An 18,230-nucleotide genomic window follows, 5' to 3' on the forward strand; every position below is an offset into this window, starting at 1 on the left:
GAACTCAGGGACAGCGCCCAGGCCCAGAATTCAAGCCCTACAACTGACCAAAAGAATTAAATAAATAAAAGCCAGGCAGACAAATCCATGACATTCTTATCTCCAACCAAGCAGCAAAAGACCAGAAATGGAAGCATGGCTCAAGTGGTAATAAAATAGAGTCATGCTATGAGCTGTATAGAGTCTAGCAAGAGTAAGAGACCCTGGGTTCAAGCACAAAGGAAAGAAAAAACCTTGTCAATCTAGACAATGTACTGCACCACACCACACCTATAGGCCTCTTAATTACTGTCATTATCATGATCACTACTTACAGCAGCTTGATTTTGAGATAAGAGGCCAGCAGGGGCTGGGGTCACCCAGGGTCTTCAGTAACCTCACCGCACAGGGTGAATAGGGACCCCTGTTCTTCCACCCCAGCCTAAGTTCGTAGAACTTGCTAACACTCTGGAGCCAGAAGCTCTCATTTGGCCCAGATCTGACTGGAAATCCACCACATTTCCCCTCTTAGTGACTACCCAATGCGCAGACTGGGCCATGACCATTCCCCCTGCCCTTCCTGCTTTCTGGGCCCAGCTGGGGGTGGAGCTGGTGGGCAAAGAGGTGAAGAGGATCTCCCTCTCTGAACTGAGGCTCATCTCTCCTCTCCTGGCTTCTCTTGGGGCCAGTCTTCCAGGAATTCATCAAGATGACCAACTACGACGTGGAGCATGTCATCAAGAAGGAGATGTCTGGGGATGTGAGGGATGCGTTTGTGGCTATCGGTAACTGAAGGGAACGAAAGAAAAGGGGGTGCCCATAGTGACTTCTCATTTATTTATTTATTTATTTATTGCCAGTCCTGGGCTTGAGCTCAGGGCCTGAGCACTGTCCTTGGACTTTCTCAAGGCTAGAATTCTACTACTTGAGCCTCAGCACCACTTCCGGCTTTTTTTCTATATATGTGGTACCAAGGAATCGAACCTGGGTCTTCGTGCATGCTAGACAAGCACTTTAACCACTAGGCCAACTCCCGGCCCTCATTTATTTATTTTTATTGTATTTATTTATTTATTTATTTATTTGCCAGTCCTGGACTTGAGCTCAGGGCCTGAGCACTGTCCTTGGGCTTTCTCAAGGCCAGAGCTCTACCAGAGCTCTACCACTTGAGCCACAGCACCACTTCTGGCTTTTTCTATGTATGTGGGGTGCTGAGGAATCGAACCCGGGTCTTTGTGCATGCTAGGCAAGCACTCTTACCACAAAGCCAAACTCCCAGCCCAGGGTTTTCAGTCTTAAGATAAGGATCAGGCCCAAAGGTGCAAGTTCATTACGTCTGGGGTGAGGCATGAAATTTAGCACTCCTACCCCAGGTCCCAGATCCTGGCACAGATGTTGTTGGCCTGATACCCACCACGCTTTGAGAACCACTGCTCAGAATGTCTGTAGAATCTTAGTCTCTAAAGTGGAGCCTAACACCTGGGTTTCAGCACCATCGCTCGTGTTGGTGCCCTTTAGAGTCTGACACTAAGCAGGCATTCATGCCCTTTGAAACTTCTCCTGACCTTGGTCTGCTGCATGCACCCTATCTACAAGTGAGTTGCAGCCCCTGAGAGGCTTAGAGAGGTGACATTGTGGAGGGAAATGGTGGCAGTGTGGCTCCTTGCGATGACCTGAGGTTAGCAGTGATCTGCAGACCCTTTGGGGAAGTTGAAGGAATGCCCAGCCAGGAGCCCCAGCACACAACTTCTGACCAACTTCCCTGTGTCTGTCTCTTCTCACCCAGTTCAGAGTGTCAAGAACAAGCCCCTCTTCTTTGCCGACAAGCTTTACAAGTCCATGAAGGTAAGGCATGTGGCTCGTTCCTTCCTTCCCCTCCTAGCACTGGTTTGTCATGTCCCCAGACACAGATATGTACCCCCTTCCAGATCAGGACTTCTGGGCCACTGTGTCTTCTCTTTTGTCAAGTGTCAGCCTCACCCACCATCCAGGGAACATTGACAATGTCCGGACATATTTTTGGTTGTCATAACTTGGGAGAGTTGTTGCTATTGGATCTGGTGGGGAAAGAGTTGTCAAATATCCTATCGTAGGCCAAGCACGGTGGTATACTCCTGTAATTCTAGCTCCTGAGGACGATTGTGGTCTGAGACCAACTTGGGCCAAAGCACAAGTCACTGTCTGAAGCAAACTAAAGCAAAAGAAGGGGATGGGGAGGCTAAGAGCGTGGCTTAAGTAGCCAGTACTGGGAGGGAAAAAAAAAAATCCTTCTAGCGCAGAACAGCTTCTAATTACAAAGAATGTCTGGCCTTGAACACAAAAGCTGTAAAACTTGCCTTGTCTCCTTCATGTGTGCCCAATACCTGCTCCTTAGACCCTGTGTTTTATTTCTTGTCATCACAAGTTGGGTGGCAACACAGATCTTTTTCACTCATAGTTCTGGAGACCAGAAATGTAAAATGAAACCTTGTAGGATTGGCTCTTTCTGGAGGTTCCAAAAGAGGGATTAATAGTCGCTGGCGTTCACACCTGTATCTACATCACTCCAGTCTTCGCTCTACCCTCACAGTAGTCTGCTGTATGTCTCACTGTGTAGTCCAGTCTCTCCATCCACTGCCTCGTCTACTTCCTGAATGCTGGGATACCAGACATGCGCCACCCGCACTGGCTTCCTCTCTTCTTAAAAATGGATAGCAGTTAGTAACTACAGGGCACACGATAATCTAGTACAAACTTTATCTGAATTAGTCACATGTCCAAGGACCCTATTGCCAAGCTAGGTGACACTTTGAGGTTCCCTTTGGGATTGAGTTTTAGAGGGAATACTATTCAGCTGACCTTTTTTTTTTTTTGCCTCTCCAGCTAGTTGATCATCAGTATGTGGGATGGCGCCGGTGTGGTTGGGATTACTGGTGGAAGATAGATAAGGAGTAATTCACCCTGGGTTTGGATGGCAAAAGGGACAGAAGCACTCTCTCCTTCTTGACTGAACCAACTCTGTGTCTCCCTCTTGCCCAAACTCCACTAGGGCGCTGGCACTGATGAGAAGACACTCACCAGGATCATGGTATCCCGGAGTGAGATTGACCTGCTCAATATCCGGCGGGAATTCATTGAGAAATATGACAAGTCTCTCCACCAAGCCATTGAGGTAAGGAGCTCTGATTCAGGAGAGTCTCTTCTTTGTAAAACAGCCGGGACTGGCTTAAAATAAAAACAGATCTGCCAAAGTGGCTCAGGATTGTAATCCTACCAACTTGGGAGGTGTAGATCGGGAGGGGATCATAGTTTGAAGATGGCCCAGCCATAAAAAAGTTTAGGGGACTCCATCTCATTTGGTGACTGAGTACAACAGCACACGTCTGTCATTCCAGCTACAGGGGAACACAATAGCTGGCTGTGTTGGCGCATGCATGTCACCTCAAGAGATAGAGATCACACACAGATAGATCGGAGAATTGTAGCCCAAGCCAGCCAGGTCAAAAAGTATGACTCTACCTCGAAAATAAAACAGGGGCTGGGAATGTGGCTTATGGTGGAGTTCTTGCCCAGCATGCATGAAGCCCTGGGTTCAATTCCTCAGGGCCGCATATATAGAAAAGGCCAGAAGCGGTACTATGGTTCAAGTGGTAGAGTGGTAGCCTTGAGTGAAAGAAGCTCAGGGACAGTTCCCAGGTCCTGAGTTCAAGCCCCAGGACTGGCAAAAATAATAAATAAATAATAGATTAGTGGGTATTGGCTCACCCCAATAATCCTATATACTCAGGAGTTTGAGGCCTGGAGGATCAAAGGTAGAAGCCAGTTCAGGCAGAAAAATTCATAATACTCCAACTCTAATTGACCATCAAAAAGCTGGACTAGAGGCATGGCTTAAGTGATACAGCACCAGCTGAGTAATAACAAGGTCCCTGAGTTTAAGCCCTCGTACAAAAGCAGACACTGCTGGCAACGGGATCCGAACCTTGCAGGCCCTGCAGGGGAGAGTTGCAGGGAAGAATAGGAGGGAATGATGTCACAGAACTCTACTCATATCTGATCTAGTGGCCACGAGGATAGGGGGGCGTTGAGACAAGATTCTGCTCTCTGATTTGATTCTGTTTCTTTCTCTGCCAGGGTGACACCTCTGGAGATTTCCAGAAGGCCTTGCTGGCTATCTGTGGTGGTGAGGATTAGGGTCCACCACGCTTCGGTGGGGCCCCTCTGCCAAGACACAGTCAGCAGTACCGGCCGCCATGACCAAGCTGCTGTTCCAACTGCAGAGACAAAGCAAAGAGCGCTGGTGGAATGGGGTGTGGGCGGGGTTCCCTGCTCCTCACCTGGGGCTCAGGAAAGGCTGCCATTCCCACGGGCCTGGCATAGTCCCACCCCGCCCCGCCAGGTAGCTATGCGGGAGCCGCCCGTCTCCCCTCCTTCCACTTCCCTGTGCCTCCTCTTCAGCCTCCTTCTGCTTATGCCCCTCACCATACCCCCTTCTCTGACTTGGACTTTGTCAAATCCCCAAATACCAAAGCCTCTGCTCGAAACTGAGTGGTATGTGTGTTTGAATGCTGGGTGCCAGGTGTGTGTGTTGGGGGAGGAGGCGGGAGGAAAGGTATGTAGCAAATCCAAGCGCTCCCCCAGTCCACTTGCCCAAGTTGGCTAAAATGCTGGACCAGTAGTCAAGATGCCTGGATCCAGTTTGATCCAGTTTGCATCCATTACACACACTTGCTTTCAGACTCCTTCCCTAGTCTTTTATCACTACAGAATGAGAGACCATAATTTTTTTTTTTTTTTATCAGTAATGGGGCTTGAACTCTGGGCCTGGGCCTTGTCCCTGAGCTCTTCAGCTCAAGGCTAGGGCTCTACCACTTTGAACCACAGTGTAACTTATAGTTTTCTAGTGGTTTATTGGAGTCTTGTAGACTTGAATGCTTGGGCTGGCTTTGAACTGTGATCCTCAGATCTCAGCCTCCTGAGTAGCTAGGATTACAGGCATAAGCCACTGGCAACCAGCTGAGACTGTACAATTTTGGCTCCCTCTCCCCCCCCTTTTTTTTTGTTAATCATGGGGCCTAATTTCAGGACCTGGGTGCTGTTCCTGTGCTTTTCTGCTCAAGGCTAACACTCTACCACTTGGAGCCACTTTTGATTTTCTGGGGGTTAATTGGAGATAAGAATCTCGGGGACTCTCCTGCCTGGGCTGGTTTCAAACCACAGTCCTCAAATCTCAGCCTCTTGAGTAGCTAGGATTACACAGATGAGCCTCCAGCACCCAGCTTTTGGCTACCATTTGACCCACATTTTCAGCTCTCCTTTTTTGCTGGTTATCTTGGAGATGAAGTCCAATGAACTTTTCTGCCCAGGCTGCCCTTGAACTTCTGTCTTCCTGATCTCAACCCCTAAGTAACTAGGATTATGAATGTGAACCGTTGCTGCCCGACTTTGATTCATTACTTTTCCATTTGGTTTGGTTTGATTGTGTGCCAGTCCTGTGGCCTGAACAAAGGGCTGGGTGCACCATCCCTGAGCTTTCTTTGCCCAAGGTTAGCATTCTACCACTTGAGCCACAATTCCACTTCCAGCTTTTTTTTTTTTTGGCCAGTCCTGGGCTTGAACTCAGGGCCTGAGCACTGTCCTTGGACTTTCTCAAGGCTAGAGCTCTACCACTTGAGCCTCAGCACCACTTCCGGCTTTTTTCCCACCTTATGTATGTGGTACCAAGGAATCGAACCTGGGTCTTCATGCATGCTAGGCAAGCACTTTAACCACTAGGCCAAACTCCTGGCCACTTCCAGCTTTTTTCTATGTATGTGGTACCGAGGAATCGAACCCGGATCTTCGCACATGCTAGGTAAGCACTTTAACCACTAGGCCAAACTCCCAGCCCCCCACTTCCAGCTTTGTGTGTGTGTGTGTGTGTGTGTGTGTGTGTGTGTGTGTGAGATTAAGAAGATGAGAATCTCAGAGCCTCTCTTGCCTGGACTGGCTTTGAACTTGATTCTCAGATCTCAGCCTTCTGAGTAGCTAGGATAAAACAGGTTAGGTCTTTGTACTCTTCCTGGTGTTTCTGGGACTCCCACTAGACAGTACATACTTGCCTAAGCCTGGATGCCCCTCTGTGTGATGCGCATTCATTACTGCCAAGCCCACACTTCCTCTCTGGACCCCTTCAGGGGCACAGATTCCATCATTTGAGCGGTGGAAGACAGTTTCCATTGCATGAAGATTACCGATAAGCAAGTGGACTCAACTGCAATTTCTCTGTCTCATCTTCCAGCTCCTCTTCTGCTCTGTAGTTCCAATCTAAACTTGTTCAGTGACAGGAAGTTGATCACCAGGAGATGAGTCTTCCCCGCCCCCTCCCCTCCTCCCTCCCCCCCCCCCCCCCCCGCCGCCGCCATTGCCAGGCTCCTGTGTGTGGTTTGTGTATTATAACACAAAGATTAGAGAGACTTGTTGGATCTGATCTTGTCCCTACTTCACTGTGTGGCTTCATGCCAGCCGTGCATTGCCCTCCTTGGGTCTCAGTTTCCCTATTTCTATGGTGAGGGCTCACAGTTCTGAAGAACCCTCCTTCCATCTCTGACATAGTCGGAAACTAAGTTGCCTTGGCCTGTCTTCTCTTCCTTTGTGTCACAGGGCTGAGTACCCACTTGTGCCAAGGCTCAGTTGAGAGCATTAAGGAGTTGCAAAACTGTTAAGTGTTACTGAAAGGTAGATTCAGAGTGGTTAATGATTTGATGTCTGATCTTCCTTGCTCACTGACTGCGGTTTGTAATCTGCTTGTGTGTGAGATGGGCTTCTGATCTACCTGTAGCCTTGTGAGCGTCAGGTGAGATCCACATCACCCCCCCTCCCCACTTAGCTGGAGTCTGCTCTGAACTGGCCTTGTTTATAAGACCAAGGGGAATTGGCTCATGGTTTCTCAGCTGAGATTCCCAAGAAAAATGGGTCAGCGACAGCTCACAGATGCCCCAAAGCCCAAAAGAATAGTGTTTAAAATTAATCATTATAATGGGCATGGTTGTGCACGTCTATAATCTTGTCTTCTTGGGAGGTAGAGATTAGGAGGATGGAGGTCTAGGCTGGCCCAGGTTAAAAAAAAAAACAAAAGCAAGATCTGATTTGAAAAATAAGTAAAGCCAGGCTGTGGTGTGAGTGGTAGAGGGACTGCCTGCCAAGCACAAGACCCTAAGTTCAAGCCTCTGTCCTACAAAAAGAATGAATTATATGGAAATAGCTAATGTATATTAGAAGTGGATTGGCATGGAATAGAGAGCACTACAATCTGAGGGGGCAAGGGAGACCCCAAGAAGCTCAGGGAATGATGAAGAGGAGGCCTGAGAACCAGAATTGAGAACAACTAAGACCTGCCCTTCAAATTCCAGTCTACTATGATTTGCACTTTACGTTCAGTGATTGCATCCTGGGACTGCTTGGTGGGAAGAGGCTTTGTAGGAGGAGATAGTTACCATAGAAATGGGAGTTTGCATTCGATCACACAGAACCTTCCTCAATGGCCAAGGAAACCTTTAGACTTTCTTGGGGGAAGGAAGGTATCCCATCCAGCCATGTATCTGAGAATAACCATAGGTAAGCTGGTTCACACATGTAATCCTAGACTACTTAGGGAGGCTGACAACTAATGACCTTGGTTTGAAACCAGCCCAGGCAGACAGGAAAATCCATGAGACTTTTATCTCCAATTAGAATTTTTAAAAAGCCAAAAGTGAGGTATGGCTCCACTGATAGAACACCAGTCTTAAGTGAAAAAGCCAAGAGTACCCAGGAGATCAAGAGAGGGAGGGAGAGGAGGGAAAGGATGCAAAAGAAAAATAAAGGAAGGAAGGAAAGAAAGTAGGTAGGGCACCAGTGGCTCACACCAGTAATCCTAGCCACTCAGGAAGCTGAGATCTGAGCATTATGTTTCGAATCCAGCCTGAGCAGGAAAGTCTGCGAGACTTATCTCCACTAAACTACCAAAAAAAGCGAAAAGCCAGATGTGGCACTGTGGCTCAAGTGGTAGATAGAGCTCTAGCCTAAAAAAAAAAAAAAAAAAGCTCAGGGACAGGACCCCAAGTTCAAACCCCACAACCTACACACACACACACTATGCAGGGGATGGAATAGGCAGGAGAATTGCAGACAGAGGCAAAGGCTGAAGCGGAGCTGGAAAGCAGAAGCTGGGAGGGCCATGAAGTTTAACTTGCTGCCGCTGGGCTGAGCAATATGTTAGGAGCAGAGAGTGACACACACACACAAAAAAAAACACCCTTTTAAAACCCTGGCAGCTAGCATGGAAGAAGCAGGCTGCCATGGCCCTGGGTGTAGATTGATGAGGACCTGAGAAAAAGAGAAGGGAATAGGGGGAAGGGAACTGCAAAGCCAGGTGTCACTAACTTAGGAACCCAGAGGCTTTGAATAATATCTAAGAATAGCTCTGAAGGCAGGATGGGAGGCCAACTCCCCCCAGCCTCCCTCTCCAGGCCAGGTACTGTCCTAGAAGCTACTGAATCAACAAAGCCCTGGGCCACAGCTGTCAGGGAGTGCCTCCCCCCACCCTCCCCAAGCAGCAGCTGTTCTCAGAAGCCTCCAGCCAGCACTTGTACTTCCTCTTGGGGCTAGACCCACCCCTTCCTCCTCCAAGTTATCACCACCTGCCTATGGTGTATCCAGCTGCAATTGCAGGCCCTCTGTAGGCATCCATCAAGAGGGGTGCTGGACCGGGACGGTGGGGATGGGGGAGACGGGAGTGAAGCAGGTGGATGGAGAAAGGTTGTTTTGCTCACAGCTTGTCACAGTCCCAAGTCACCTCCTCACTGCAGAGTCACAGTCACAAGCGAGATGTAGATAATACACATGACCCACGCTGATAACACACTTTGTTGACCACATAAATGATCAGGGCCCGTGCTGTCAGTCATTTTGCTTTTTGTGCCAGTACTAGGACTTAAATTGAGGGCTTGGATGCTGTCCCTGAGCTTCTTTTGCTCAAGACTAGAGTTCTACCACTTGAGCCACAGTGCCATTTCTGACGTTCTCCCCCCCCCTCCCCCGGCTCTCTCCCCTCTCTCTCCCTCCCTCTCTCCCTCCCTCCCTCCCCCCCCTCTCTCTCTCTCTCTCTCTCTCTCTCTCTCTCTCTCTCTGTAGTTTAGTAGAGATGAGTCTCATGGACTTTCCTGCCCAAGGCTGATTTCAAAACATGGTCCTCAGACCTCAGCCTCCTGTCGTCCGCTAGGGTTACAGGCGTGAACCATGGCACACTCATAGTCTTTATTCTGGGTTTTTTTTTGTGGGGGGGAGTTGACACATGTTTTTTATAGATCATACATACCTCTATGCATCAAAGACCTGTCTCTTAATGTGTGAGTCCTGCCAGCTGCCAGTGGTTCACATCTGTCATGCTAGCTACTCAGAAGGCTGAGACCTGAGGTTTGCAGTTCAAAGCCAGCCTGGGCATGAAAGTCCATGAGACTTTTATCTCTAATAAACCACCAGAAAACTGGACGTGGCACTGTGGTTCCAAATGATACAGCACTAGCCTTGAGTTGAAGAGCTCAGGGACAGGACTCAGGCCCAGAGTTCAAGCCCCACGATCAACCAAAAAAAAAAAAAAAGAAGTGTGGATCCTTTAATAGAAGGAAAAACACCCAGGCTCTGTGATGGTTGGACTGTAGGCCTAACGTCCTTGAGGCGCTCTGTCCTACTTGAAACTCTGTCTTGGGGAGACAAGATAGTGGGACTGAGGCCTCAGGGCAGGCTACCCTGAGATTGAGGTAAAGGTTAAAGAAGCTGCAAGGAGACAGTCTCTTCAGAAGATGGCTCCCACTCAGTTTACCTGCCCCAGAGTGTTTTTGGAAACTGGTGGTGAAGGAGTTAACAATGCCTTTGGACTATTCCCAAGAGTCTGAAAAACTAGGATTTGCTCAAGGTGAGTCAAGGTCACTACCTGCTTTGTGCTTTTTCACTGTACCCAGGATCAAGTTCCCTGTGAGTGACATGCAAACCTAAAATGAAACCCTGCTAACTAATCAGGTGTCAGTGGCACATGCCTGTAATCCTACTCACTCAGCAAGGCTCAGGCACAAGTACGAGGCTCGTATCTGAGCCTTGCTGAGAATCATATCTGAGCTCGTGTCTGATCAAAATTCAAACCCAGCCAATGTGAGTCTTATTTTCCAAGTAACCAGCAAGAAGCCAGAAATGGAGCCGTGGTTCAAGTGGTAGGATGCCAGCTTTGAACATAAAGCCTAAGAGAGATTTTGACATCACCTTGGTCTCCCCAGAATTAGAGCACACTACTTTGGGACTGTGTACCTTGGTATTGGCTCAAGCCTCTCCCCCTACCCCACAACCTGCATTTACCACCTGAGGTGCAGCCTAGCACAGTGCCAGATCCTTGGGGGGTATTCAGGCTCTATTATCTTCTCTGCCTTCCCCAGGATCTTTGTTTCTCTTCTCCCGGTCCCATCCTTGAGTCTAGGTCAGCTGGAGTGTAGTATTTGCATAGATCAGGCCTGGGGAAATTCCCCACTGGTGACCAGACTTCCCTTTTTGAGGTTAGACCACATCATCAGACAGCTCCCTTCCTCTCCAGCTCATCCCAGCCTGTGATCTGACAGGTGTGGAACCGACCCCACAAACTCAGTCTCATCCTGTGACCCGGGGTGCTGTCTAGAAGGCTGGACTTGGGACAAAAGCTAAACTTGATAATGCACTTGCTAGGGAGAAGACAGGATAGGGATAGGAAACTGAAATTGTCTCATCAATAACTCCTTGTCTTCTTGGCTACCTGCTTTCCCCTCCCTAGGCCTTAATTTTCTCCTATTCAGTGAGAAAATTGGAAAACATAAGCTTTGTTCCAGATCGGATGGTCTAAAAAAAAAAAAGCACACTTCCTTTTACAGAACAAACTTGTAACACTTGTTGTTGGATCCTCTTCTTTTGAAAGAAAAAAAAATATTGCAACATACCACCCTGTATCTGTTTCCTTGGAAATTACAATTTTACAAAACCCATTTTTCTAATGCCAACAAGAAGACATGTACCTTTTTGTGTCTGCTTTGTAAACAGTTGTAAATGTAAATGTAAATTTACATTTTTCCTACTATAATGCCATGCAACAAGCTCTCTTCAAAGATTGTTGGTATCACAGACTCTGACCTAGTTCTGAGCAGGCAACTTCGCTGGTACAAAAAGAACAGCTGGGAGGCCGGGAGTTTGGCCTAGTGGTGGAGTGCTTGCCAGCATGCATGAAGGCCCAGGTTCGATTCCTCAGTACCACATACATAGAAAAAAAGCCAGAAGTGGTGCTGAGACTCAAGTGGTAGAACTCTAACCTTAAGAAAGCCCAAGGACAGTGCTCAAGCCCTGAGTTCAAGGCCCAGGACTGGCAAAAAAAAAAAAAGTAATAAAAGCATAAAGGACTTTGGGCAGAGTTCATATGGTAAATATGGGGCTGGGAATGTGGCTTACGGTAGAGTGCTTGCTTAGCATGTATGAAGTCCTGGGTTCAATTCCTCAGTACCACATAAACAGAAAAAGCCAGAAGTGGCACCATGGTTCAAGTGGTAGAGTGCTAGCCTTGAGCAAAAGAAGCTCAGGGAGAGTGCTCAGGCCCTGAGTTCAAGCCTTAGGACTGACAAACAAAACAAAACCAGTCAGGCACCATTGGCTCATACCTGTAATCCTAGCTACTCAGAGGATGGGATCTGAGGATCACAATTTGAAGCTAGCCCAAGTATGAAAGTCTGAGAGACTCTTATCTTCACTGAACTACCAAAAAGCCAAAAGTGGCAGAGTGCTAGCCTTGAGCAAAAGAAGTTCGAGAAAGCCAGGAGCAGTGGCTCGTGCCTGTAATCCTAGCTACTTAAGAGGCTGAGATCTAGGGATCACGGTTCAAAGCCAGCCTGGTCATGAAAGACCGTTGTCTCCAATTAACTACCAGAAAACTGGAAGTGACACTGTGGCTCAAGGAGTAGGGTAGTAGCCTTGAACAGAAGAACTTAAGAACAGTGTCTAGACCTAGAGCTCAAGCCCCATGACTGATGAAAGAAAAAGAAGTTTGGGGATAGTGCTCAGGTCCTGGGTACAAGCCCCAGTTTGGGTGTAAACATACACACACACACACACACACACACACACACACACAGAGAACAGGTGTAAGGTCCTGGGTAGCTTCTAGCAAGGTGAAAGTGGTTCATGCCTGTTATCCTACTTGCTCAAGTGAATTGAGGTTCAAAACCAGCGTAGACAAGAAAGTCATAAGGCTCATCTCAACTAACCACCAAAAAGCCAGAAGTGGAGTTGTGGCTCAAGTGGTAAAGAGCTAGCCTTGAACAAAAGAGAAAAGCTCAGGGACTGCACCCAGGCCCTGAGTTCAAGCCCCAAAACTAGCGTGTGCGTGCACATGCGCGCGCACACACACACACACACACACACACACACACACACACACATGATTTTTCTAGAGTACATGAGAATTTTCTAAAGCCATGAATTTGGTGCTCAGACAAGAAAACGCACACTCGTACATCCCTCTGCTTCTCCATGGCTATTTTGAGCCAATAATGCTCACTTTGGAATTAGAAGGCCTAACTCAGAGAATTTGGGCTTCTCAAAGTCTACTGTGTCAATTCCAGGGTGACTTGGAATTTCTATTAAATGCTTTATCTAGAACTCTGCCCCCAACCCCCGCCAGGAGAACCTGATTCTTTCAGCCTGTGGAAGGGCCCCAGAAATGTGCTGAACCCTAGGTTTGACTTTAATAAGATGAAGAGTTTCTGTTCTTGGTGAGCTTTCAACAGAAATCAGTGAATTAAGAAAATGCGTGAAGTTCTACTCATAGTTCCCAGAATAATCATCAAATGGCTTCCATGCCTCAGAGCACCAACAGAAAGAACTGAGGGGTAGGGGAGGTGGCTGAATTATTAATATCAAAAGAATGGCCCTAGGGGCTGGGAGTGTTGCCTAGTGGTAAACTGCTTGCACAGCATGCATGAAGCCCTGAATTTCATTCCCTGATACTACATATGCAGAAAAAAAAAAAAAAACCAGAAGTGGTGCTATGACTCAAGCAGTAGAGCCCTAGCCTTGAGAAAACCCAAGGACAGCCTGAGTTCAAGCCCCAGTCTGGCAAAAAAAAAAAAAAAAAGAATGACCCTAGAAACTGGGTGTTGGTGGCTCTTACCTATAATCCTATTATGGAGGTTGAGATTCAAGGATTGTGATTGGTTTTAAGAGCAGCATGGGCAGGAAAGTCTGTGTGATTCTTAGTGTCCCCTTCACTAGCTAAAAGCTGAAAATGGCACTGTGGCTCATGTGGTCAAGCCCCCAGCCTTTTGTAAAAAGAAAGAAAAAAAACAAAACAAAACTTAGGGACAGTGCCCAGTTCTTGAGTTTAAGCCCCAGTACTGGTGCATGTTCACACACACACACACACGAAGAAAAAAAGGAAAGAAAAAAATAACCAGAGCGTCAGAAGTCTTCCCTTTACTCATTCAGAGCTCATTTCCCATCTGGACTTCACTTCCTCATCTGTAAGATGATGCATTGCTCTGGGAGATTCTTCTAGCATCCATGCCCTGTAAGGGCACAGAAGACCCGAGGGAACTAAGGATTGGATTCAGTGAGATCTCCCCTCCCACCTGTCTCCCCCTCTCCCATTTCCCATGCAGGGGCTGCAGGGGACCCCAAAGGAGATCTGGCTCTGCCCATTTCTCCAAATTCTTCCCTCTCCTTTGTTTCAAACCCCTTGCTGAAGGCCAGGTGTGAACCATTTTTCAGTTCCCTGAAGAAATTCTCTCTTCTAGGTGCACATTCTGTTCTCTTTGATGACATGCCCTTCCATATGATCTCGTTTGATTACTTCCAGGTTTCAGCTTAAGAAGTCACTCCCTTCAGGAAGACTTCCCAGATCTGACCAGGCTCTCTCTTGTCCTAGCTCTGTTGACAACACCCTCCCCCGCCCCCCAGCCACTAATATTTCTTCTGCTTGAAGACATTATCTGCTCATTTGTTTACAGCCCCCAGAGAAATGGTATCAATACAACTGTGTGATGGTAGAGTACGGAACTGGATAGATAGGCAGTCTAACACTATAGCCACCTGTGGCTACTGAGTATTTGAAATATGCCTATATTATTGAAGAATCAAATGGCTACCTTTATTTCATATATACATACATGTATATAATATAATATATATGTTATATTAATATATGGTATATGTAAAATATATATATAATTGTTCTAGAACTTGTGTCACAGCTCCACCTCTGGCTTTTTGGTAGTTGAATGTGTAAGTCTCATGGACTTTTCTTCCTAGCTAGATCTCATCCTCCTGAGTAGATAGGATTACAGGCATGAGCCACAGCACCAGGCTTTGATTAACTTATAGTTAAGTAAATTCGTCATATGTGGCTAATGTTACTTTCTGGACAGGATAGCTTTCCTATTTACGAGAGTTTTGTTTTGGGTTTTTTTTTTTTTCCCTGCCAGGAGTGGAACTTATAGCATCTCATTTTTGCTTAGCTTTTTTGCTCACGTCTGGGTCTCTGCCACTTGAGCCAAAGTTCCACTTCTGGCTTTTTGCTAGCTAGCTGGAGATGAGTCTCAGAGAGGCTTTTCTGCCTCAGGTTGGCTTCAAAGACACTGATCCTCCAATCTCAACCTCCTGATTAATTAAGATTATAGGTATGAGTGATCAGTGCCCAGCTCCTGTAAGCTCTGAGAAGGAAGAAAGTGGATCTGATGTGTCCACTGAGCATAACCCCAAGTCTTGACCTGTCTGTGCATTCCTGTATCCTCATTTGCCTATAAGATGAAGACATTTGGGCTGAGAATGTGGCCTAATGGTAGAGTGCTTGCCTAGCATGCATGAAGCCCTGGGTTCAATTCCTCAGTACCACATACACAGAAAAAGCTGGAAGTGGTGCTGTAGCTCAAGTAGTACAGTGTCATCCTTGAGCAAAAGAAGCTCAGGGACAATGCCCAGACCCTGAGTTCAAGCCCTAGGATTGGCAAGAAAACAAACAAACAAACAAACAAAAACAGCAGCAACAACAACAAAACTATTGCTATGCCACTTCACCCACAGCTCTACTTCTAGCTTTTGCAGGCTAATTGGAAATAAAAATTGCACAAACTTTCCCGCCTGGGCTAGCTTTGAACCATGATTCTCAGCAATCAGTCTCCTGATTAGCTAGGATCACAGGTGGGAGTCACAGACCCTCCAGCCAAACGTGTCTTTATGTACCACTGCACAAGTCAGACAGAGCAGGGCTCACTGTCCCTGTTTTGTGACAGGGAGTCAGCCAGGCAGGCAGAGGACAAGTGGGCAGCTCCCTGGCTTGGGGGGGAAGAGGGTCTCCAGTTGCTATTTGGCATGTGAAAGCCACCCAGCGTGCAGGAAGGGATGGTGTAGGCTCTTCCTTCTCTGCAGAGAATCCGCGGAGAGGAATCTAAGTGGAAACAGATGGATGGGAGCAAGACGGGAAGACGTGGGCTGGACATCTGGCAATTTCCTCAGGCCTGTGAGTACTGGAATCCCCCTACCTTAGGCAGAGGAGGAAGTGGGGGATCCTTGGGAGAACCCAGAAGGACAGGACAGGTGGCCTCTGGGTCTGTTTCCAAGTCCACTCAAAAACTCATCAGGTTTCTCCTTCTTCAGGGGACTCCCCTCCCCCTTCCTGGAATTCCTAGCCACTGACAGCCAATCTTGGGAAGTGACAGGTGGAGGCTGACAAAAAAAAAAACAAACACAAAAACTATACACTAAACTAAAATTAGAAGGACCCTGTGCTCTCCCAGAGGGGCAGGCTGAGGCCTCCACTGGGCCTGTAGGGCTGTCTGGTGGCTCGGCTGTCCTCCATCTTGGGGAATTCCCCTCCTGCCTAAAAGTCAGCCCAGCCCAGCCCTCCTTCCTACATAGACACAGAAAGCCCAACAGTCTTCTCCAGAACGCACGGCAGCCCCTACGGTTCCAGCCTTGGACTTCTGTCCTTCCTCAGGTAAGAGACACAGGCTGGGAGCAAGGTGGACCAGGGCAGGAGAAAGTGACTTAACAAAGGTGCCAAACACCACCAGACCTTCTTGCCAACTCTGTGCCAGGAGCAGCTGTCTGGCCTTCTCTTTCCTGCCAACAGGGGATTCATCTCTCCCCAGCCCAGCTTGCTGGGCTCCCCCTACTACCCCGCCCCCCAATCTGTCTCTGGGCTCTTAGTCTCTCTGCTCCTTGCTTGGCTTCTTTTCTCTTCTTGTATCCCGTTCCTCTCTACCCTTTTCTTCTTGCCCTGCCCCACTCGGCTGCTCTTTCTCCCAGAGGGATAAGAAAAGAAAGATCTATTTTATTTGGTCCGACTGAGTATACATGTTTGTTTGTATATGAGCATGTCTGTGTGTACAGACCTGTGCACATGTCTTGTGTGTCTATGTGTGTTTTTGAAGATCCGGGCAGTGTATGTGACAGAGTTGGGAAGTCAAATCAGATAGCAAGAGAGCAGGTTTCGAGTCCATGCTGATCCTGGAAAGCATGGTAGGGACCAGACCCTTCTATAACATTGGAGAAGCCAAACCACCCACTCTCTCCTGTCTTATTTGCTGTTGGGCCTCTGGTTGAATCTTTCACAGAGAGCTCAGGGCCCCAGGAATGGGCCAAGGGCTGGCACACAGTGGGCACACAGCGGCCTTGTCTTTGATCACCAACAGTCCAGATTTTCCAAACTGGTCACAGGCCAAGGAACCCAGGGAAGTCCCTGACTGGGAGAGGGAGGGAGTGGAGGCCACATTCTTAATGACTTCAGGGTTGCAGAGGGATAGAAAGAGAATGCAGAAGGATCTAGAAGAGCAGGGCCTGGGGGAATGGTGGGGACAGGAAGAGGGCTGCATTTGGGGGCCCCCCCACTAGGGCTTCCCAGAATTGGGAAATGCCCAATTTGCTTGTGTGAGTCTGTCTCCTTGAAGTTGGCCAACCTCTTTCCACTCCAGGAAGATGACAAGGCCTTGCCCAAATCCAATTTGATACCCTGACCTGAAGAGAGACAAGCTAAAGGGAGAGAAAGCAGGAGGAGGGAAGACGCAGGACTCCAGAGGGACTGGGGGAGGGGCCGCTATGTCAAGTCTGTGACAAAGCTGGGAATTTCCCACAGTGTCACTCTGTGCCATTTCTTTGCCTTCTGTGGTGCCCTGAAGAGTAATAGGCAGACTAGGGACACAGCGGAAAGAAAAGAGTTGGGAAGGAGAACGGGAAACAGGAAAGAACCGAGTGGGGGTGGGGGAGAGAGAAAGGCAGAGGTCTGGAATCCTAGCTATACAGGAAGCTCAGCTCTAAGGATCCACATTCAAAGCCACCTGGGGAAGGAAAGTCCATGAGACTCTTATCTCCAATTAACTGCCCCCCTCAAAAGGAAAAAAAAAAAAAGCTAGAGCTGAAGCTGTGGTTTAAGTGGTAGAAAGCCAGCCTTGTGGGAAAAAAAAAGTCCTAGGACTAACCCTAAAAATTAAAAATATATATAGGCCCAGATCCTTTATGACTTCTTGGAAATCTAGGTGAGTTACTCCCCAGCTGTGGGTTCAAAGGGTTCTCCTTGGAAAAGGCAGAGAATTGATCCCTGCCCTTCATAGGGTTGCTGGTTATAAATGCCAAGGACAAGCCCTGTGGCATTCAATTCTCATTGCCCTGTGAACTGGGCAGCTTTGACAAGGAAACTGGGTTTGAAAGTTGTAAATGACAGGCTTCGGATCTAAGTCCGGGTTTGCCTGCCTCCAGAGCGTCTGAAAGATGCTGAATAAAAATATGAGTTAGAAGTATCTTACACGTTCTCATGAAAATGAGCAAAGAATTTGTTTGCTTGTGTGTGTGCTGGTTCTGGGGCTTGAACTCAGGGCCTAGGCGCTGTCACTTAGCAGCTTCTTTTGCTCTAGGGCTAGATTTCTACCACATGAGCCACAGCTCTACTTCCTGCTTTATTGGTGATTAATTGCAGATAAGAGTCTCATTGGCTTTCCTGACCCTAGTTGGTTTCAAACCTTCATTCTCAGATCTCAGCCTTTTGAATAGCTAGGATTACAGGCATGAGCCACCATCACCTGGCTTTTAATTGTTTTAATTGTGTGTGTGTGTGTGTGTGTGTGTGTGTGTGTGTGTGCTGGTATTAGAACTTGAACTAAGGTTTGGTTACTATTCCTTAGTTTTTTGGCTCAAGGCTTGTGTTCTACCACATAAGCCACCACTCTACCTCCAGCTTTTTGATGGTTATTTGTAATTGGAGA

General features: G+C 47.7%; 1 protein-coding gene across 3 annotated transcripts in view; it reads left to right on the forward strand.

Annotated features, from left to right (window-relative positions):
• Anxa6 (annexin A6) overlaps nt 1–4,502 on the forward strand; it is a 44,670-nt gene extending 40,168 nt beyond the window's left edge. For all 3 annotated transcript variants that reach the window (XM_090321099.1, XM_090321101.1, XM_090321100.1), the window contains 4 exons: nt 669–764; nt 1,766–1,824; nt 3,008–3,130; nt 4,093–4,502. In XM_090321099.1, the coding sequence (XP_090177225.1) occupies nt 669–764; nt 1,766–1,824; nt 3,008–3,130; nt 4,093–4,152 (338 nt within the window). In that variant the 3' untranslated portion in view covers nt 4,153–4,502. The remainder of the gene's footprint in view (nt 1–668; nt 765–1,765; nt 1,825–3,007; nt 3,131–4,092) is intronic.
• Nucleotides 4,503–18,230: the final 13,728 nt, after the last annotated feature.

Source organism: Megascapheus bottae, chromosome 29 (genome assembly GCF_031878675.1).
Source record: "Megascapheus bottae isolate mThoBot1 chromosome 29, mThoBot2.hap1, whole genome shotgun sequence".
Classification (NCBI taxonomy): domain Eukaryota; kingdom Metazoa; phylum Chordata; class Mammalia; order Rodentia; family Geomyidae; genus Megascapheus; species Megascapheus bottae.